This window comes from Astatotilapia calliptera, chromosome 3 (genome assembly GCF_964374335.1).
Source record: "Astatotilapia calliptera chromosome 3, fAstCal68.1, whole genome shotgun sequence".
Taxonomy (NCBI): domain Eukaryota; kingdom Metazoa; phylum Chordata; class Actinopteri; order Cichliformes; family Cichlidae; genus Astatotilapia; species Astatotilapia calliptera.
Genome location: NC_137424.1, coordinates 31,352,513 through 31,375,010, shown reverse-complemented (window position 1 = coordinate 31,375,010; position 22,498 = coordinate 31,352,513). Strand labels below are relative to the sequence as shown.

General features: G+C 41.9%; 1 protein-coding gene across 1 annotated transcript; it reads left to right on the top strand.

The window, feature by feature from the left end:
• The first annotated feature begins 781 nt into the window (after positions 1-781).
• On the top strand, positions 782-22,173 carry LOC145423072 (up-regulator of cell proliferation-like). The gene is made up of 2 exons (XM_080295194.1): positions 782-855; positions 16,578-22,173. The coding sequence occupies exons 1-2, from the start codon at positions 782-784 to the stop codon at positions 21,262-21,264; spliced, it is 4,761 nt and encodes a 1,586-aa protein (XP_080151320.1). The 3' UTR covers positions 21,265-22,173.
• The last annotated feature ends 325 nt before the right edge of the window (positions 22,174-22,498 follow it).

Below are 22,498 nucleotides of genomic sequence, written 5' to 3'. Positions count from 1 at the left end.
ATATTTGTGGGTGTTTTCTTGTTTGTTTTTTGTACTATTTGAACACTAAAGTGGAACTCCAATAAGATGACAGTGCCAGCAGTGGCCCACAGCTCATTTAACTTTGAAGCCCCTGCTCTAATGTAAGCATCCTATTAATGTTGGCGGTGTCAGTTACACAGTGGAGCGGAAATTCCGATAAGTCCAAATTTGACATCTTTTGTTCCACCTGCAATGTCTTTGTGCGACGCAGAAAAGGTGAACGGATGGTGTCTACCTACATGGTTACTACCGTGAAGCATGGAGTAGGTGTGATGTTCTGGGGGTGGATTCCTGGTGACACTGTTGGGGATTTCTTCAAAATTGAAAGCGCGCTAAACCAGCATGGCTACCACAGCATTCTACAGTGACATGTCATACCATCCATCCATCCATCTCAGCTCAGACCTCCTTCTCTCCAGCTACCTCCTCCAGCTCCACCAAGGTGTTCCCAGGCCAGCCGAGAGGTATAATCTGTCCGGGACACTCTGCTACAAAACGGTTCCAAAGAGAGCTGGAGGCAATCACCCGATGAAACCAACAGAGCCACATCATCCGCCCACACCCGAATTTTTGCTTCATCCACTGCCCGCGTCATGTTCTGCTTGGCCTGTCGGTCCCACAGGCTAACCAAACCTGATAGGACTCCCTCTTCAGCTTGTTGGCTCCCCTCACCTGTGGTGTCCACCATTTGGTTCAGGGGTTACCACCACGACAGGCACCAACCACCTTGCGTCCACAGCTCAGTACAGCGGCTTCGGCAATGGAGATGCTGAACATGGTCAAGGAACAAGGAATGCTGTTGAAGCTCTGCTGGAAGTGTGCTCTGAAGATCTTGTAGACTAGGACCTCTGCTAGGCATTCCCAGCACACCCTCACTATATGTTTAGGCACGCCAGGCCTGTCCAGTGTTCTCCCCCGCCACCTAATCCAACTCACCACCAGATGGTGATCTGTTGAAAGCTCATCCCCTCTCTTTACCCAATTGTCCAGAACATATGGTCTTAGGTCTGGTGATACAATTGCAAAATCGATCATCGACCTGCAGCCTAGAGCACCCTTGTGCCACATGTACTTATGGACACATATGTTCGAACATGGTGTTCGTTATGGCCAAACTGTGGTTTGTACAGAAGTCCAAAAACAAAACACCACTCGCTTTCAGATCCGGGAGGCCGTTCCACCCAATCACGCCCCTCCAGGTCTCACTGTCATTGGCCACGTGAGCATTAAAGTCTCCCAGTAGGACAACAGGGTCCCCAGACAGAGCAGCCTCCAGTACCCCACCCAGGGACTCCAATAAGGCTAGGTACTCTGAACTGCCACTCGGCGCATAAGGGCAGATTACGGTCAGGACCCGTTCCCCGACTCGGAAGTGCAGGGAACAAACTCTCTCGTCCACTGGGAGAAATCCTAACATACATACTGTGCCTCCTGCGGGTGGTGGGCCTGCAGGAAGATGGGCCCATGTCCCTTTTTCAAGCTGTGCCCCTGGGATCCCTGGGACACACAAACCCCTCCACCCAAGGGCGTAGATTTGGCATGAATGGAAGGGACATGTCCCCACCAATATCCAGCGATTATTGAATTGTCCCCACCAATAATTTGATCTCTTCGAGTAAAGAAAAACAACCCGATAGAAAGAAAAATAAACGATCTGTCATCGTCTCATTCACCCAGCGGAGCAGAAAGAGTTAAATTATGTTCTCTACTGGAGTCCTACGTCATGTGACAGATATGGCCAATGTGATTGGCTGTGCCTTTCAGGGAACTCTGTTTAGTTTTAGTTTGCACTGCGAGGAGGAGAGGAGGACGGCAGCAAAGAGGAAGAACCTGGATATAAGAAAGTATTTTTCAAAGAAACCTGTAAGTCACTTAAAGTCAGGTTCACTCATAAAATGTGTCCGTCATAATAACGTCACAGGCTATGCTAGGCTTTGGCCCACATCAGTCTAAAATTGTATGTAACCATGAATAACGTGTTTTGGAAACTAACTGCACAACATGCAGCACTATTAGTTCTCTCAGTCTTAGAGTAGCATTTCTAATTTTGATTGAAACTGTCAGAGAAAACAGCAGCCTCGAGCAAGCCAGGATATTAGTTTACAGAGGCTGTTAGAATTATATGTCTAACGTTAAAATGTTGGTGACACAATAATTTCATCTTAATGGCACTGACGTATTCACAGGGTTAATTTTTGAGGCAAAATATCATGAGGTAGTCATGATTTTGCAAATATTCCACCTTGTAGTGCAGTTTGCACAAATTGTTTTAAAAATGCACTCACCCTACAAACATTACTGATGAGTCAAGATCTGCACAAATTGACAGAAACACTGAAGCTGCTCCACATTTTATTCTTATTGTCATGTATGTCCTATTTGTCAGGTGAGAACTCAGAGAGCAATGGTGATACAAGATCACAGGTGAAGTTGGATGATGACTTGTTGGTTCATGACTGTATTTGAAGCACATATGTGACTGCATGTATGTGGAATGTCTCACTGTTATTTATCAGGTGACAGAGGTAGCTCTGCCATGTTGTAGCTCGGACAGAGGTGAAGAGGTGAGGTCACAGGTGACTGACTGATGATTTGGTGCTATAGATTAACTAGTATTTATTATCATGACAGTTGTTAGGCTGCTGATGTAAATTGATTCATTAGTGTATATTTGACAAAGAATCTGAATTGACATGTCTCACTTTTTATATGGCACGAATCAATGTGTTATTTTATCAGGTGGCAATATGTCCTAGTGCAGTCAGAGGGGAAGAGCCAGGGCCAAAGGTGAGGAACATCAAGCACAGAATAATAATTTTAATCTGAGGATAAAACGCATGTTCTGAGGCTAAAAGAAGCTTCAGTGCTCTCAGAAGACTAAAAACATGGCCAAGGTCCACCAGCAGGGACTGGACAGTATAGATGTAAAACAAACATGCCAGCAGTTTATCTCAGTTAACGAGAGGAGCAGGCATGTGTTTGGCTCCTTGAGTTGTTGTGTGGGCACCAGTAGTCCATGTCTGTTGCTGTAACAGTAGTTCATGTTTAGAATAAAAAATCCCAGCTCACTGATTTGATCGGGGCAATAGTGCCTAAAATGTTGCATAATTTTGCTGAGAGATCTTTTACTTTGTGGTGATCTTAGATGAGTAGTTTTATGGACAAAAACCACCAGGGCATTCAGTGTTCCCTTAGTGCCAATGTTACACCCCTGAAAACAGGGGGAAAAGAATCACGAGAGTGATTATGACTTGCGTCTCTCATGCAGTAGTTTATTGCAGTGAGGAGAACGCGCGAAAGCCCCCTAGTGGAGAATAGAGACACTACTAATCGATCCCAGAAAAGGCTTACTAGCCGATCACTGATGTATAGATTGCAGTTCTCTTAAATAACATGAAAGCCATTAATATAACATGAAAAATAATAAACTCTTAACCATTTTTTTTTACCATATTTACATTATTTTCATCCTTATATCAACTGATATGAATTAGTATTAACTGAACAGTTTTATATGCAGTAGTCCTTCAACCTGTCACACCAAAGTATAACAGATGTTGGTGTACTATAACTAAAGTAATGTTGTTAAGTACTTAGTCATATTAATTTATTGTCAAGATTGTATTTGAAGCTATTTTTATTTTTGTATGATACCTGATTTATATGGAATATGGCTGAAGTAAACTAAAGCCTAAAATACTTAGTTTGTTCATTTGTTTAATAGTAATTTAACATTATATAATTCACATATAAAACTATGAATTGTAATTTTAAATGGTTTAAAAGCATGCAGAATAGCATATGTACGCAAGTATATTTCTCCTTTTTTTTTTATCAAGAAGCAAAGACAAAAAGGACAAAAATAAGAAACAGGGCAGGGTTCGGTCCAAACCAATACCAAAACCAAATCTACGTCCTTGCCTCCACCACAATAAGGTAGTGATTCGCAGAGGGGACATGTCATACCATGTTGGCAAAAGGGCCAACAAGTACTCAGTATCTCTGGGAACTCCTTCAAGACTGTTTGAAAACCATTTCAAGTGACTACCTCATGAAGCTCATTGCAAGAGTGCAAAGCAGTAATCACTATTCTGAAGAATCTAAAACACAAAACATGTTTTGAGTTATTTCACACTTTGTTTACTTCATAATTTCATATGTGTTCATTTATAGTCTATAATTTGAAATAGTCATGCAAATAAAGGAAAAGCTTAAATGAGAAGGTGTGTCCAAATATGGAATTTCTCTGGGCCTGATAATGCTAGGTAACAGTGATGCTGCTGATTAGTGCTGGCTTAGCAGTGGTTTCACCTGAAACTAGGGTTAGACCTGAGAGAAAAGCAAACTGTTTTTTACCCTGATATGTCATACTTGCCCATATTGGTGTATGCTGAATCATTTTTGACTTTGTTGAATTTTTTTCTTTTAAAGACATTCTAGAACAGGGGTGGGTAACTCCAGGCCTTAAGGGTACTGTGGGTTTTAGATATCACCCTGGGTCAACACACCTGAATCAAATTATTAGTTCAGTTAGACCATGCCTCTGGAGAGTTCAAGACATGTTTAGGAGGTAATTTAGCCATTTAAATCAGCTGTGTTGGTTCAAGGACACATCTAAAATCTGCAGGATACCAGCCCTTGAGACCTGGAATTCCTCAACCCTATTCCAGAAGAACTAACTTTGTTTAAAGAAGACTGTAACTAATAAATTGTATTGCAATATTAGGCATTTTTTCTTAATTTAATTTTCCTCACATGTGCCAACATAAGCATTCTACTGCTTCCATATTGATCTCAACTGACAAAAACATGTGGTCAGTAAACCAGCTGATGTAGACTTTGTCATTTACTATTTATTTTATTTTGTTACATTAGGAGAAAAAAGTCTGAACTTTAGTTCATTTTCACTCCCTTTGTGTCCTGTTTTTGTTTCCTCTCCACATCACACCACAGTATGTATAAACTTTGTAAAAGCTAGATGTAAAAGTAGCAGAGTATAAAAAATTACTTCATTAATCTAAACTAAATTTTGCACTCACTAGTAATTTAGCATATTTCTTTAATGCTGCTGTTGATTCAAAGTTTCATTTCAATATGCCGGTTGACCATACAGTGACAATAGTCAATTGTCTTCCAGGGGCCAGAGCAGGCGACATTGAAGGAAATTTAAAACTGCTGGCTAAGGGTAAACGTAAATTCAGTAAAATCATAATTCACGTCGGCAGTAATGACACCCAGTTACGCCAATCGGAGGTCACTAAAATCAATATTGAATCGGTGTGCAACTTTGCCAAAACAATGTCGGACTCTGTAGTTTTCTCTGGTCCCCTCCCCAATCAGACCAGGAGTGACATGTTTAGCCGCATGTTCTCCTTAAATTGCTGGCTGTCTGAGTGGTGTCCCAGAAACGATGTGGGCTTCATAGATAACTGGCAAACCTTCTGGAGGAAACCTGGTCTTGTTAGGAGAGACGGCATCCATCCCACTTTGGATGGAGCAGCTCTCATTTCTAGAAATATGGACAAATTTATTAAACCCCCCAAAATGTGACTATCCAGAGTTGGGACCAGGAAGCAGAGTTGCAGTCTTACACGCCTCTCTGCAGCTTCTCTCCTCCTGCTACCCCCCCCCCCCCCAAAAAACCATCTCCATAGAGACTGTGTCAGCTCCCAAAAAGACAAAAAACAAACTAAAAACCAGCAATAAACAACTTAAACATAAACAATCACAAAGAAAGAACAATACAGTATCCACATCTGAACCAAAGAGTAAAACAGTGAAATGTGGATTATTAAATATTAGGTCTCTCTCCTCCAAGTCTCTGTTAGTACATGACTTAATTGATCAACAAATCGATTTACTCTGCCTTACAGAAACCTGGTTGCAGTAGGATGATTATGTTAGTTTAAATGAATCAACACCCCCGAGTCATTCTGAATACCAGAAATCTCGAAGCACAGGCCGAAGGGGCGGTGTGGCAGCAATTTTTCACACCAGCCTATTAATTAACGAAAGACCAAGACAGACTTTTAATTCATTTGAAAGCCTGATGCTTAACATTGTCCACCCCAGCTGTAAAACTCAGAAACCAGTCTTACTTGTTATCATCTATCGTCCACCTGGGCCTTACAGAGTTTCTGTCTGATTTCTCAGACTTTATATCTAATTTAGTTCTGAGCTCAGATAAAATAATTATTGTGGGTGATTTTAACATCCATGTAGATGCTAAAAATGACAGCCTCAACATGGCATTTAATCTGTTATTAGACTCAATTGGCTTCTCTCAAACTGTAAAAGAACCCACCCACCACTTTAATCACACTCTAGATCTTGTTTTAACATATGGCATAGAAACTGAACATTTAACAGTGTTTCCTGAAAACCCTCTCCTGTCTGATCATTTCCTGATAACATTTACATTTACAGTAATTGATTACACAGCAGTGGAGAGTAGACTTTATCAAAGTAGATGTCTTTCTGAAAGCGCTGTAACTAAGTTTAAGAATATAATCTACCCACTGTTATCATCTTCTTCTTTTTTTCTCTCTTTTTTTCTTTCTTATTCTTTCCAATGAATCATGTCAGTCTTATCTTTCTTTCTTTGTTTTTTAGCCTTTACTGAACACAAAACCGCTAATATCACATACACAGTTTCAGACGTCACTGCCTGTTCACATTCTTGTTCTGGTACACTCAAAGAAAAATGCCCTATTGTATCTGTTGGCTTGTGACTGGGGGTGTCACCATTTAACGTACTGCCCTTAACCCTTGAGAAGGGCGAATTTATTTGTACGCTTGTCTCTTGTGACAGGTTTGTGCATGGATGTAATCATACAAAAATTAACTTTTAAAAAAAAGGTTCAAACTTGGACACTAAATTCATTATGCCATTATTCATATGCCTGGATATGGACTGTCATTTGTATCGTGCTTTTTCAGTGATAAAGACCACTTAATATCACCAAAACCTGATTTATGTTTGTACTTGAGCAAACACACACTGCATCTTAATGTTACACCTTTAAATCTTTAAAGTACAAAGTACAAAGTTAATTTGAGGACCCTGTAATTAACCATTGGAGGTACATTAGTATAGAATGAACCCACAGGGACAAAAATGTACTTCTTCTCTGTCCCTGAGAGTTTAGTTTCCCTAACAACTATTTATTCCCAGCTGTAATTGCTTGGGGAACGTCTGACGTGTGGCCTGTTCAAGTCATGACAGGATCTTTTTTTAATCATCGGTTTGTTACCAAAGAAATAGTATAATCAAGTCAGAACCTGGCATAACTGACTCAGTTAACTCCACAAAGAGTTGTGTAGAAGTGTAGGATTTAATGCAGTATGTGAATATAAGAGGGACAATTTTAGATTCTAACAGGCAGAAAGCAGCAAAGCAATTACATTACAGACTTTCGCATTGGCAAAATTGTCTGATCAGCTTGGATATTTTAAAGTTCACTCATTCATTCTTATTCCGCTATTCTTCCTGTTTTCTTAGCAACGAGTGCAGTCAGTCCAGGTTACATCAGCTTTTGATTCCAAATAATTAATATGCAGAAACACCTCAGATAACAAGTAAAGACATTTAAGCTGTGGGTGTTTTTGTTCTTTTTTTTTTTTCTTTTTTTTTTATTGCCTGTCCCGTTTGGCTCTTTTACCATCAGAATTATTGTCTAAAGGCAAAGAAAGATGCCCAACAGATTTACTTTACCAAATTGACCATCCCAGCCTTGCCATAATGGTCCATTTGATTCACCTTTTATTGTTTATTTTATTTTCACTTGCTGAATACGGGACAGACTTGACTGGGGGAAAGAAGGGGAGAAAGAAAGAGAAACAGCTGAGAAGAGGGACAGGGGAGAAGGGCAAAAAACAAAGACCAACAGAATGGGCAGAAAGAGAAAAAAAAAAGAAAAAGAAAATGCATATATCGATCACCTGGATCACCTGTTGAGAAAGAAAAAAGAAAACAAGCAGAAGAGAACAAGAGTAATAGAATAAACAACATCACAATGATATATGGGAATATGACAGTAAATACTAAATATTAAACATTATTGTGCAGCACATAAGATCAACAGAACACAGTGTGCTTTGAGGTAGGAGCCAAAAAGGGTGTAGTTTGTGGGTGTGATCACCCGTGTGTACACCTGTGAGCATGGACGCGCTTGTTCTTTTTAAAAGGTTCATTCATGTAATGATCTGAGGGTGTGGGGGGGCCACAGCCCCGTCCTCCAGGGCATGAAGCAGGTATGGAGGAGATCAAAACTCCAGACATCCAGAGGCCCTCAGAACACAAGAGACCAAGGAAGACCAACAGAGGGGCAGCCGCGCCACTGTCCCAGTAAGAGCTGAGGAGAGTCCCAGATGAGGGCTCACTCAGCAGCCGCGGAGCAGAAGCCAGGGGGAGTTGCAGTGACGCGCCCGTGAGCTCCGCCGGCAGCCAGCTGTGCCTGAGTGACCGAGCCCCAGGCCGAGAGGCCGGGGGCACCCCACCTCCGAAGTGGCCCGAGCGAGCCCCAGGATCCAGGCCTCGATAAGCGGCCGCCAAGGAGTGAGCCGGTGTGTACCTGGACGCCCATCCCCAGACACAAAGAACCACCAACGCACCGATGTCTGAGGGAGTCCGCCATTGGCAGGGGAAGTGGTGGTGGGGGGAGATAGGCCTCCAAACCTTGGAGGGCCTGAGATGTCCCCAGAGAGGTGGCATCTGATACCCAACCTGACATATAGACACAGACATACAGGCACACACAGATACAAACATCCATTCCCACCCTCATGCTCTCATATGCACTTACTCCACACTCAACCAACGTGGAGACAGACATAAAGAGACGCTGTACACACAATCAAAGGAGCTTGCAAAGAAAAGCGTCTGGACTTCTTTAAGTTACTTGAAGACGTTTCACCTCTCATCCGAGAAGCTTCTTCAGTTCTAAGGTCAAATGGTGGAGAGTCCCAGATATAAACCTAGTGGGAGTGACCCCCCACAGAGTAATTCGCATGATAAGGTGGGGCCAGGTTTCACAATGAACTCACCCGAAACTCTGGCTGATTGGGACCCACACCCAGTTTCACACCTTGGCTCAGGCGATTAGAGGATCATCAGGGGGTCCTTTTGTCCCTCTGTGGGGGGTAACTCCCACTAGGTTTATATCTGGGACTCTCCACCATTTGACCTTAGAACTGAAGAAGCTTCTCGGATGAGAGGTGAAACGTCTTCAAGTAACTTAAAGAAGTCCAGACGCTTTTCTTTGCAAGCTCCTTTGACTACGATGACCTGGATGACTGGGAACCTTCACAGACATATGTACACACAATCACACTCCCCAAGCGTACTCTACGAACCGGGTCTAGGTACCCTTGCCCCTGGAGGGGGGAACTGCACCCAGACCCAGGTGGTGTTACCCTTTTCCCTGCAGTGGGGAGAGGCAGACCGCCCCGACTCGGCAGCAGCAGGGAGGCCCCACACTCCAGACCGCAGTCAGACGGCCAACTCCTCCTCCTAGCCCCCCCGCTCCAGCAGGCCGCAGAGAATGGGGGTGAGAGAAGACTCCAAACCTCCCTCCACCCGCTCATTGTAGTGTTGATGCATGTGTGTTCTAAGGTGCATTTTAAAACCCAGGAGGGCATGGAGCTACCTGCCAGAGAGCAGCAGGTAAGCGCATAGTCCCTCCTGCTAGCCCTCAATGTCTACGTGTATTTAAAATTGAGAGGTGGGCAACAACACCAGGGGGAGGTGTACACCCTGATGGTCTTTTGGAGTCCGTGTAGCGTGCCCACCCCCAAGATCCTATATGTATGTGTAATGAGAGTGTGAGTAATGTGAATGTCTAAGTTGTGGGATAAAATTGAGGCAGAGGCAGCCAGAAGGGGACAGGGGGGGGGGGGGGGGGGGGGTAGCCTCCTCTGCACCCTGGTGACATACCCCTACTCCAAGGCCCTGCATGTGTGGGTGGTTGTGGTGGAGCGGGAAGAGGGAGGCAGCTGGAGATGGGGAGGGAAGGAAGGGAGGGGCAAGTGACCCCTCCCTGGGGCCAGCTCCCCCGCTGACCCCATTAGGCACCCCCATACTCCGCGACCCGCCAGGGAAAGGGGGCCCAGGCCCATCCAGACCGGGGCCCAGTGCAGCAGCGCCTCCCGGCCCCACAGAGCGTGGAGCAGTCCACCCAACCCCACCACAGAGAAAACTGCACCCACCCCACCATCCACTCATCTTCCAGACTACATAAGACAATAGACGCCCAGGCTGAGATCTTCCTCCACCTCTCCTGTATCTCCCCCTCCTGCAGAGAGAGTTCCTGAAGAGCAGAAAGCTCCTGCAAGATGTGTCAATCTCCCCCACCAGTTGAAGAGCCCCCCAGGTGGCTCGACGCACCGGCGGCACCCTGCGCCAGGGCCGGGCCCCCATGCACCCACCCGCCCACAACCCCGGCAACACACCAACCAGGACCCAAGCCCCCGAGGCCCGGCAAGGGCCCCAGCCCAGAGACGGAGCGCCCCCAGAACCTCACACCCATCCCGGACCCACCCAGGGGCAGCCAGGCTACCAGGTCAGTAACCCACGTCCGTCAGCACAGACCCTCCCCTAGCCCCGCTGCACGCAGCCGCGAGGAAACAGTCACCTGAGAGCCAACAGAGCCCCTAACCGGACATGACCGCTACCCCGGGTTGAGCCCCCCAAGGAAGATGCCTCCGGGGAACCCCCCGACGCCCTAAGCCTGTCTCTACCCCCACACCAATCACAACAGTGAAGGCGGGACCAAACTATGACCCCCCAACCCCACTAGGTGATGGAGCTGATCAAAGGAGCCCAGAGCAATATATCTGATGTGGTGGCAGAGGCTGTATCAAGACTAATGTAATCTAATAGATAATTACTATATTGGTTAGAATTAAGATTATTTTTATTTTTCCAGTTCATGAGGACTGTTTTCTTGGCTATGCATAGGGCAGTGAAAACCATATGGGCTATATTCTTTTCTGAAGTGACATTATCTAAGCTGCCCAACAAACACACTAAAGGAGAAGTTGGAATGTTACATTTCAGACACTTTGATAAATCTTCACATATCTCGCGCCAAAACTTCTGAACTGGTGGACAGAACCAAAGAGCGTGGATATAATTGTCCGGTGAATTGGTTTGGCAGTGTGAGCAGTTGTTGGTAGACGTGAAGCCCATCTTGAACATCCGATGACCTGTATAGTGCACTCTATGTAATATTTTGTATTGTATTAATTGAAGACTGGGATTTCTAATTAGATGAAAGGTTTTTAAGCAAATCTGAGACCAGAAGTTTAGGTCTAAGTTAACTGATAAATCCGCTTCCCATTTTGCAATAGGAAGTGATATTGATTCATCTGTTTTAGAAAGCATTCTGTATATTTTGGATAGTAATTTGGGGGTTTTAAGAGTAAGAAATTGAACCACACTTGGTGGTGTTTGTAGTTCAACTTGACCCAGTTTGAATTTCTTTTTTACTATGAATTTGTTGACATTCTAAAAATCTTTTCTTGTTGATCCCATATTGTGTAACTAGTCCGTCAAATGAAATAAATTCTGTTCCTTCTAGTATATGTTCTAAATATTTGATTCCTTTACCACTCCAATCTGAAAAGTTTATCATATTATTGTTTTGTAATATGTCAGGGTTGTTCCAGATAGGTGTACGTTTGCATGGGATTAATGAAGACGCCGTCAATTTTAGAAACTCCCACCATGCTGTCAGAGAAGAGCTGATGTTGATACTTTTAGAGCATTCATGTCGTTGAATGTTTGAACTGATAAATGGTAGGTCTGAGATCTCTAGATTATTGCAAAGTGCTTGCTCTACATCTAGCCAAGGTTCATCTAAGAGGGTATGTTTAAGCCATCCTGAGATAAACTGAAGCCTGTTGGCTAAGAAGTAGTGCTGAAAGTTAGGTAAAAAAAAAAAAAAAATGGCCTGCATTTGTATAGCGCTTTTCTAGTCCCTAAGGACCCCAAAGCGCTTTACACAACCTGTCATCCACCCATTCACACACTGGTGATGGCAAGCTACAATGTAGCCACAGCCACCCTGGGGTGCACTGACAGAGGCGAGGCTGCCGGACACTGGCGCCACCGGGCCGACCACCACCAGTAGGCAACGGGTGAAGTGTCTTGCCCAAGGACACAACGACCGAGACTGTCCAAGCCGGGGCTCGAACCGGCAACCTTCTGATTACAAGGCGAACTCCCAACTCTTGAGCCACGATCGCCCCGATAGGTAGTTCTAATCCTCCTCTATCCTTGGTCTTTTGTAGTGTTTTTAAGCTTATACGTGGGGGTTTATTTTTCCTTTTTTTTTTTTTTTTTTTTTTTTTTTCTGCCTGTCCCATTTGGTTCTTTAGCCATCAGAATTGTTGTCTGAAGACCAACAAGGATACCCAATGGATTTACTTTGCCAAATGGATCATCGTGGCATTGCCGTATTGGTCCATTTGGTCGATCTTTGTTTTTATTATTTATTATATTTTATTTTCAGATGTTACAGACGGGACAGACATGAGTGAGGGATAGGAAAGGGAGAAAGAAAGAGGAAGGAAAGGAAAAACAGAAGGGGAGAGGGACAGTGAGAAAGGGGGGGAGAAAAAAAATAAAAATCTCCTGGATCACCTGTTGAGAGAAGAATAGAAAACAAGCAAAAAAAACAAAAAAAACAAAGCAACATACTAAACACAACACCATCGCATTAATCTAGCTAAGTGTAAACAGCAGTAAATACTAAATATTCAATGTTGTTGTGCAGCACGCAGGATGGATGTGCTTCGAAGTAGCAGCAAAGAAAGGTGTAATTTGGGTCTACGAGCAGTGAACACCCGTGTGCATACCTGTGTGGATCAGCGCGCTTGTATTCCAAAGGTTTCTCCATGTAACGATCTGCTAGGGAGTGTGGGGGGGCCACAGCCCCGTCCTCCAGTTTTTGGTTTATTTTTCCAAAGGAATTTGGACATACATGAATCTAGAGATCTGAACCAATCTTGTGGCGGTTTAGTTGGGATCATTGAGAATAAATAATTTATTTTTGGTAAAACCATCATTTTTATAGCGGCAACCCTTCCCATGAGTGATATGGGTAGACATTTCCACCTAGCCAGATCATCTTCTACCTTCTTTAAAAGTGGGATATGGTTTAATTTAGTTAGATCTGCAAGCTTGGGAGAAACATTAATACCTAAATATTTTATATTTCCCGATTGCAGTGGTGTAGAAGAGGAATTATGGAGGGAGCAATTAATCGGTAGGACTGTACATTTTGACCAGTTAATTGAGTAATCTGATATTCTTGCAAAAGAGTTTATCAATTCAATCACCCCAGAGATATTGGTTTGTGAATTTTGGAGAAAGCGTAACACATCATCCGCATAAAGGCTGATTTTATGTTCCACGTTCTTGCATTTTATGCCCTTAATTACTGAATTCTGTCTAATTGCTGCTGCTAGTGGTTCAATAAAAATTGCAAACAGTGAAGGGGAGAGTGGGCATCCCTGCCTGGTGCCCCTCAAGAGACAGAAGCTGGAGGATGTCTGGACACTGTTATCATCTTCAATGCCCTGTACCAACACAGAGCAGAGCAGCTATCTGAACGCTACCCCAACAGAGGTCGATTATCTTGTTAATAATTTTACCTGCTCACTACGTACTCTGGATACTGTAGCTCCTGTGAAAACTAAGGTCTCTAATCAGAAGTATCTGACTCCGGAATATAATTCTCACGTACCCTAAAGCAGATGACTCGTAATCTGGAGAGGAAATGGCGTGTCACAAATTTAGAGGATCATCATTTAGCCTGGAGAAATAGTTTGTTGCTTTATAAGAAAGCCCTCCGCAAAGCCAGAACATCTTACTATTCGTCACTGATTGAAGAAAATAAGAACAACCCCAGGTTTCTCTTCAGCACTGTAGCCAGGCTGACAAAAAGTCAGAGCTCTTTTCAGCCAACCATCCCTTTAACGTTAACTAGTAATGACTTCATGAACTTCTTCACAAATAAAATTTTTATCATTAGAGAAAAAATTACCAGTAATCATCCCACAGATGTAATATTATCTACAGCTACTCTTAGTACCATTGATGTTAATTTAGACTCTTTTTCTCCAATTGATCTTTCTGAGTTAACTTCAATAATTACTTCCTCCAAACCATCAACGTGTCTTTTAGACCCCATTCCTACAAAACTGCTCAAAGAAGTCCTGCCATTAATTAATTCTTCGATCTTAAATATGATCAACCTATCTCTAATGATCGGCTATGTACCACAGGCCTTCAAGCTAGCTGTAGTTAAACCTTTACTCAAAAAGCCATCTCTAGACCCAGCAGTCTTAGCTAATTATAGGCCAATCTCCAACCTTCCTTTCATATCAAAAATCCTTGAAAGAGTAGTTGTCAAACAGCTAACAGATCATCTGCAGAGGAATGGTTTATTTGAAGAGTTTCAGTCAGGTTTCAGAGCTCATCACAGCACAGAAACAGCTTTAGTGCAGGTTACAAATGATCTTCTTATGGCCTCTGACAGTGGACTCATCTCTGTGCTTGTCCTGCTAGACCTTAGTGCAGCGTTCGATGCTGTTGACCATAATATCCTATTAGAGCGATTAGAACTTGCTGTAAGTATTTCAGGTACTGCACTGCAGTGGTTTGTATCATATCTATCTAATAGACTCCAATTTGTACATGTAAATGGAGAGTCCTCTTCACACACTAAGGTTAATTATGGAGTTCCACCGGGTTCGGTGCTAGGACCAATTCTGTTTACACTATACATGCTTCCCCTAGGCAGCATCATTAGAAGACATAGCATAAATTCTAACTGCTATGCAGATGACACGTGACTCTATCTATCTATGAAGCCAGATAACACACACCAATTAGTTAAACTGCAGGAATGTCTTAAAGACAAAAAGACCTGGATGGCAGCTAACTTTCTGCTTCTTAATTCAGATAAAACTGAGGTTATTGTACTCGGCCCTGAAAATCTTAGAAATATGGTATCTAACCAGATTCTTACTCTGGATGGCATTACCTTGGCCTCCAGTAACACTGTGAGGAACCCTGGAGTCATTTTTGACCAGGACATGTCCTTCAACGCACATATTAAACAAATATGTAAGACTGCTTTCTTCCATTTGCGCAACATCTCTAAAGTTAGAAATATCCTGTATCAGAGTGACGCTGAAAAACTGCATTTATTACTTCCAGGCTGGACTACTGCAATTCATTATTATCAGGATGTCCAAAAAACTCGCTGAAAAGCCTTTGACTTTGTAGTACCATATCACCCTATTAGAGCACTTCGCTCTCGCTCTGCAGGCCTACTTGTTGTTCCTAGAGTATTTAAAAGTAGAATGGGAGGGAGAGCCTTCAGTTTTCAGGCCCCTCTTCTGTGGAACCAGCTTCCAGTTTGGATTCAGGAGACAGACACTATCTCTACTTTCAAGATTAGGCTTAAAACTTTCCTTTTTGCTAAAGCATATAGTTAGGGCTGGACCAGGTGACCCTGAATCCTCCCTTAGTTATGCTGCAATAGACGTAGGCTGCCGGGGATTCCCATGATGCATTCAGTTTTTCCTTTCCAGTCACCTTTCTCACTCACTATGTGTTAATAGACGTCTCTGCATTGAACCATATCTGTTATTAACCTCTGTCTCTCTTCCACAGCATGTCTTTATCCTGTCTTCCTTCTCTCACCCCAACCGGTCACAGCAGATGGCTGCCCCTCCCTGAGCCTGGTTTTGCAGGAAGTTTCTTCCTGTTAAAAGGGAGTTTTTCCTTCCCACTGTCGCCAAAGTGCTTGCTCATAGGGGGTCATATGATTGTTGGGTTTTTCTCTTGAGGCGACTTTTGTTGTGATTTGGCGCAATATAAGTAAAATTGAATTGAATATGTGGTAGATGTTTTTCATTCCATTGCATATTTTGTTGATGGGATTCTAACATTTGTAAAGTTGTAGTCACACGGAATGTCTCTTAACAGCTACTTATTTGCATTTAACATGATGGCACATTGTGTCATGTACGACTGAATATGCATAATTAGACTTTAAATAACTAATTGTTTTTTCACACTGTTTTTGTACAGTTACACTCACACCTCATTGCATTTGATTTTTTAATTTAAATTAATTTAACTAAAAACAGGATCAACCAACAAAGAAAAAATAGATACAATTTACAGGAAGCATTATTATTATCAATATTATTATTATTATTATTATTAGTAGTAGTAGTAGTAGTAGTAGTAGTAGTAGTAGTATAACACGTTTTAGAGATGCCAAGGAATTGTACTTTTCTTTTTTCTTTTTACCATGATACACATGAAGTGGAAATATGATATTTTGATAGCCCTTTTTGACAATGATGACACTTAATGGCAAATTTAGCTGTCTATATTGTGTAGTATTTGCAGTACATTTACATTGTTTTAGTTTTATTAAACTGTTTAATTTTGAAAATTTACTGAATTTACTTAGAATGATGGATGACTGGATCAGCATTTTAGGTTGTATAGTAAGACACCTATAAATAACAAGATTCTCTATATCCACAGAGACATCCCTGGAGCTCTTATTGGAAGACCTATGCTTGGGCCAATACTACAGAGAGAAGCTTTCACTCAGCAAAATACTTGAGATTGATGAGAAAGCAGTTTCTGATGAACCTGCCAAGTGTAAATCAGACCTTCCATGGTTTTCTCTAAAGAAACTAATGATGGTTAATTTGACAGCTAGAAATTTGAAATGTACATCAATGTCTAAGCAAAATTTTAATGATAAATCTGGGAGTACAGACTTAGATATTGGCAACCTGCTTGATGGCCTAAACACAGTTGACATGCTAAACCCCCTCGACATAATCACTGCTCTCTTTCTGTGTTCTGATGGTTTTCTGCAGCAGGAACTGGCACTAAAAATGTCCACATGTCAGTTCTCTGTTCCTCTGCTGCTTCCCAATTGTGATACCAATCAGTGCACACTCATGCTGTGGGCCATGAGAGACATTGTTAAAAAGTACAGACCTCAGTCTCTGTCAGAGTCCAAGGGCTTCATTGAAGACAGAATCGTTTTCTCTGAACTTCCAATGATCTCTTTTGTCAGACTGGGTGAGTGCTCTTTGTCCAAGTCAGAGATTCTCAATAAGCTTCTCAGCAATTCTCAGCAGTACCATGACACCTTTGTTCACCACAACATGGAGTGTGGTGACAGTCCAAGAAGAATATCCAACGGACTGACTGAAATTACTTGGTATCTTCCATGTGGAAACAAAAACATTGATGTTTTCAGTGAGCCAGTGGCTATAGCTAACCTTCGTGGGGACATTGCTTCATTTGACACACAATACTCCTTTTTGTGTCAGACATCTGCAGCAGTTTTTGTGTTTTTTGACCACTTGGACTCTGAGTGCAGTCTACTTAACAGTCACAGGGGACAGATCTTCCTGGTTGGCAACAATGATAGTAAGCGCCTTAACTCAGAAGCATTAAACAAAGTAGCAAAAGAGTTGGGCTTGACAAACAACAACATCATTATTAGGACCAAAAAACAAAATAATGCAGACTTTATCCAACTATTGAGGGAAAAGGTCATAGATGCAGTTGAGAACTCTAATACTAAGATGTCAATAGAGCAGATGGCAGACATTGCCCATAAACTGGGAATCCTGGTTGATGAAGACTCTCCAGAGTGCCAGAAAGCAAAGAAAAATGCTGAAGAAGTCACTGGAGAAATACAAGACATCCTGAAATACAAAGAAAATCAGCTTCCACTGCAAGGTGAAATATGGAAAGAACTGACCTGCTTAGAGACAGAAGAATATCGACTTCAACATATCGGGTCTACGAATGTAGAAGACTACAAAAGCCGTCTTCGGTTACAGAAACACGAACTCCGGAAAAAACAGAACTCTTATGACATGTCTACAGCTATGAAATACATCACCAATGCAATATCATGCCCAAGGACAGAGAGGTCCTATTTCCTGAAATGGATGCGAATGAACCTTAACAAGGTGTCCCGTATAAAACTGTCCAAACTTAAGGAGAAATATAAAGAAAAGTGTAAGAACTCTGAGAACAATGAGGAGATCAAGGAAATTGACAGACAAATTTCCAACAGCTCACTGGGGACTGAACACTTCTTCCGTGAAATGGGTCAGATCTATGAAGCCTCGCTGTCCCTTCCAAAAACAGATCCAGAACGTCCACAGCTGCAGCATCTGCCCAAACTGTGTGCAGAGGTGTTGCTTGATGGATTTCCTCTTGAGCTTGTAGATGGAGATGCATCGCACATCCCTCTCAGGTGGGTGAGTGATGTTCTCTCTCAGCTCAGTGACTTGGTGTCTCCAAACAGAAAGATACGTGTAGTCACAGTTCTTGGAGTTCAGGGCACAGGAAAGTCCACTCTCCTTAACACCATGTTTGGAGTGCAGTTTGCAGTCAGCAGTGGTCGATGTACTCGAGGTGCCTTTATGTTGCTCATCAAAATCAATGAAGACATGAAAAAAGTCCTAAACTGTGACTTCATGCTGATCATTGACACTGAGGGCTTAAAGTCACCAGAACTTGCACAACTGGACAACAGCTATGAGCACGACAATGAGCTTGCTACACTTGTTGTGGGCCTGAGTGATGTCACCATCGTCAATGTTGCAATGGAGAATTCCACTGACATGAAAGACATCCTACAAATAGTTGTGCATGCTTTTCTCAGGATGAAGGAGGTGGGCAAAAAGTCAAAATGTTTATTTGTTCACCAGAATGTGTCCGATGTTTCAGCCCATGACAATAACTCACGAGACAGGAAACTGCTCCTGGAACAGTTAAATGAGATGACCCAGGCAGCAGCCAAAATGGAAAAGAAAGAGGAGAACAAGAGCTTCACTGATGTGATGGAGTACAGTCCAGACACTGGGAACTGGTACATTCCTGGACTCTGGAATGGAAACCCACCAATGGCACCAGTCAATGCAGGCTACAGTGAGGCTGTATATGAGCTCAAGAAACACATCATCCAATTACTGGGAAACACAGAATCATCTGCTTATGATATCTTGGATTTTAAAGATTGGATGATAAGCATGTGGAATGCAGTAAAACATGAAAACTTCATCTTCAGCTTCAGAAACAGTCTAGTAGCCGATGCATACATGAGACTCTGCACAGAATTCAACAAATGGGAGTGGGAATTCAAAAGAGAAATGTACACCTGGGTAACAAGTGCAGAAACAAGCATTTCCAATTTTGGTAAAGTCGCTGTTGAAACTGACATAAGAGAATTTTTGACTTGTTGGAAAAGTGCAGCCTCCACAGTGCTGTCCACATGGGAGGCAAAGCTTCAAAAAAATCTGACAGAGTATTTCAAGAAAACAGAGAGTCATGCAGATTTGATTGAAAGATACAGGGAGGAATTCTCAAACAGTGCAAAGAGCCTTCGAAAAGAAATTGAGAGGTCTGTTAATAATCAGCTCACAGCAGCAGCAGAAATCAGACAAGGGATGGTGGAACTTGATAAAATCAAAGAGAATTACACAAAAGAAATTGAGAAAGCAGTTTGTGCACTAATTGATGAATGTCGGGAAAAGAATGTCCAAATGGATGAAACGGATCTGGACAAAGAGTTTGACAAGATGTGGAATGAAACGGTGAAGAAATTATCTGTTTCCAAACAAAATACAACAAATGTCTTCACCAGCGTAACTACCTTCCTGAGAATAAATCTGTCACACAGGGGGAGTCATGCATGTGAGTTGTTAAATCAAAAAAGTCTGGACAACTGTGGAGAACAGCCCTTCAAATATACAGCTGAAGGATACATAAATCGATTTAAACACAAACTGAGCAAGATTTTCAGTGTTCAGGATCACATAATGGCTATTCAGAAACTGTCTGAAGACATCATATTTGTTTGCACTCACTTTGTGAGTGAAAAAGTGAAAAGAAAATTGAATTACTCTGACACTTACATCGAGGAGATCCTACGCCTCATTGATGAGACGCTGCAAAACAATCAAGATATTAAGACAGACATCGAGTTTGAAGTTTCTCTGAAACAGCACATCTGTGGGTTTGCAGCCAGAGAGTTTCAGAAAATGCACGAAGATTTCATACAAACAAATGATCCCTACAGATGTCTGGAAAAAAACAAGGAAAAGTTTTGTGATGATTTCAAAGATGTGTTCCATAAACGAGACCAGTGTCAGAAGAAGGCAGAAGAATTCACCAACAAATGCTTAAAACCTGCTGTTGAAGACTTTATCAATCGTTTCCTGGGTCAGGATATCATTGATGAAATGTTGAGATGTAAAGAGTTTGAAACACGAATGTCCTTCCAGTATTCAGTTTTACTGGATTTGCTTTCACAGGATGATTTTCAAAACTATTTTGACTATATATGGTCATTTGATATTGGTGTATTTAAAATGATAGGCAATCAAATAGTGAAGCACTTCTCATCTGCATCAACATTTAAGTATGAGGATAAGCATCTCCAGTCATGTATCACAAGCATACAACAGGCGATCAAGAAGGCCAAAACTGGAAAGACTAATGATTTCAAGGCATTTATTGAAGATATTTGTAAAGCGCTTGGTAAGAAACTGGTCATTTCCCAGGATGCTCTTGGTGCTTTCATGATCTTGAACAACGCTGACCTTGGACAGTTTGATGAGTTTCTAACAATGTCTGTGCAAGACATGACAAAAAATCTTACAGAGACTTTAAAAAAAACATGCATTGAAGCTAAACTGCAACACCTCCATATGTCGCCCCAGCTTGAGCTTTCAAGTAAAATGATTGGTTGTGGCAAACAGTGTCCATTCTGCAAAGCTTCTTGTGTTGCAGGAGGGAAATACCATACTGAGCATTTTGCTTCACTGCATCAGCCTCAGGGTCTGAGTAAATGCACCTGGAACACAACAACAAAACTTGCAACAGACATATGTTCTTCTCTTGTGACCACTAAAAAATATTTTAATTGCAATGCTACAAAAGGTAAATATCAGCCTTACAAGAATTACAAGAAATTTTTCCCAAACTGGAAAATCACTCCAGATGTGAGCCCTGAGGCATCAGACTACTGGAAATATGTAATGGCAAAGTACAACAATGAATTTGCCAAATTATATGTAGTACAACCTGCTGATATCCCCACAGGTTGGATTGAGATAACAAAGCAGCAGGCAAAAGAAAGCCTTAAACATTCATTCAACATAAAGTGGGGCTAATAATGCACCAATCCTGTCTCACTTCCCTACTTAATTTGGACACAGGGACACACCTTTCTTAATTTTGTGTTATTTTATCATTAAAAATGAAAGGTCCAAAATTGCACGTTAGACAAGGGAAAAAAAAAAGTGCCTTGAACACAATTTCCAGTAACACAACCACAGCAGTTTTATATGCAAAATCTGTACTTTGAGTCTATATTCATGTTGATGATCTTTTATCTATATTTATGTAAATGAGATGCAACTATTTGATGAAAAATGCAATGTTGAAAAGAGTTTCTAAAGTGTATTTTAAGAATTTTGCGTGATTTTGTTTGTCTTAAGTAGTTTTCTGAATTGTCAAAACACATTTCTTGAAACCTCCATCCACAGCAAGTAAAATATTATTCACCACAAAACATCTGTTAGACACTACACACTGGTGATTCCACAGTTGACTTTGTCTTCAAAATAATGGCATCTGACTCTTTAAAATCCAGCAGAGTGATTGAAGGACCATCTCAACAATTAGTGCTTCTTGTGTAGGGAGAAAAAAAGTCTTTCCACCCTCATTTGGTCATCTTTCAATTCTAGGAAAGGAAAAATACACCTAAAAACATATATACCCAGTAAAAATAGAATTGAAATGAACATTACAGTACTTATGGTATGACATACTGTATACCAAATAAACAAAGAAAAAAAACAAAGACACAGTTACCAGTTTTCTTCTCTAAATGTCCTGATCATGCTGGCCACAGAGAATCTGCTCAAACTGGGTTGGAAACTTTGCACTGCTTACCTCATGTCATCCCATGAACTAGGACAGTGTACAATAGTTGCCCAAATTTCATCAGTAATGATTGTTCTTGTTGTCCTCCCCTTCGCCCCATCCACCACCTTTCACACAAACTCTTCCTCCTCTGCCTCCATCAAGGGCGTAGATTTGGCATGGACAGAAGGGACATGTCCCCACCAATAATTTGATCTCTTCGAGTAAAGAAAAACAAAACCGATAGAAATTTAAAAAAAAAAAAAAAACCGATCTGTCAACCCAGCGGTGCAGAAAGATTTAAATTACGTTCTCTACTGGAGTCCTACGTCATGTGACAAATATGGCCAATGTGATTGGCTGTGTTTAGTTTTAGTAGCGGCAAGCCTGCGCTGCGAGGAGGCAGTGTTGCCAACTTAGCGACTTTGTCGCTATATTTAGCGAGTTTTCAGACCCCTTAACGACTTTTTTTCTAAAGAA

What these genes read in the sequence shown, in the direction of transcription:
- LOC145423072 (XM_080295194.1), top strand. Translation starts at nt 782, where the DNA reads ATGGAGATGCTGAACATGGTCAAGGAACAAGGAATGCTGTTGAAGCTC. An exon ending in AAGTGTGCTCTGAAGATCTT is followed by an intron (nt 856 to 16,577) that starts GTAGACTAGGAC and finishes ATAAATAACAAG; the next exon opens with ATTCTCTATATCCACAGAGA.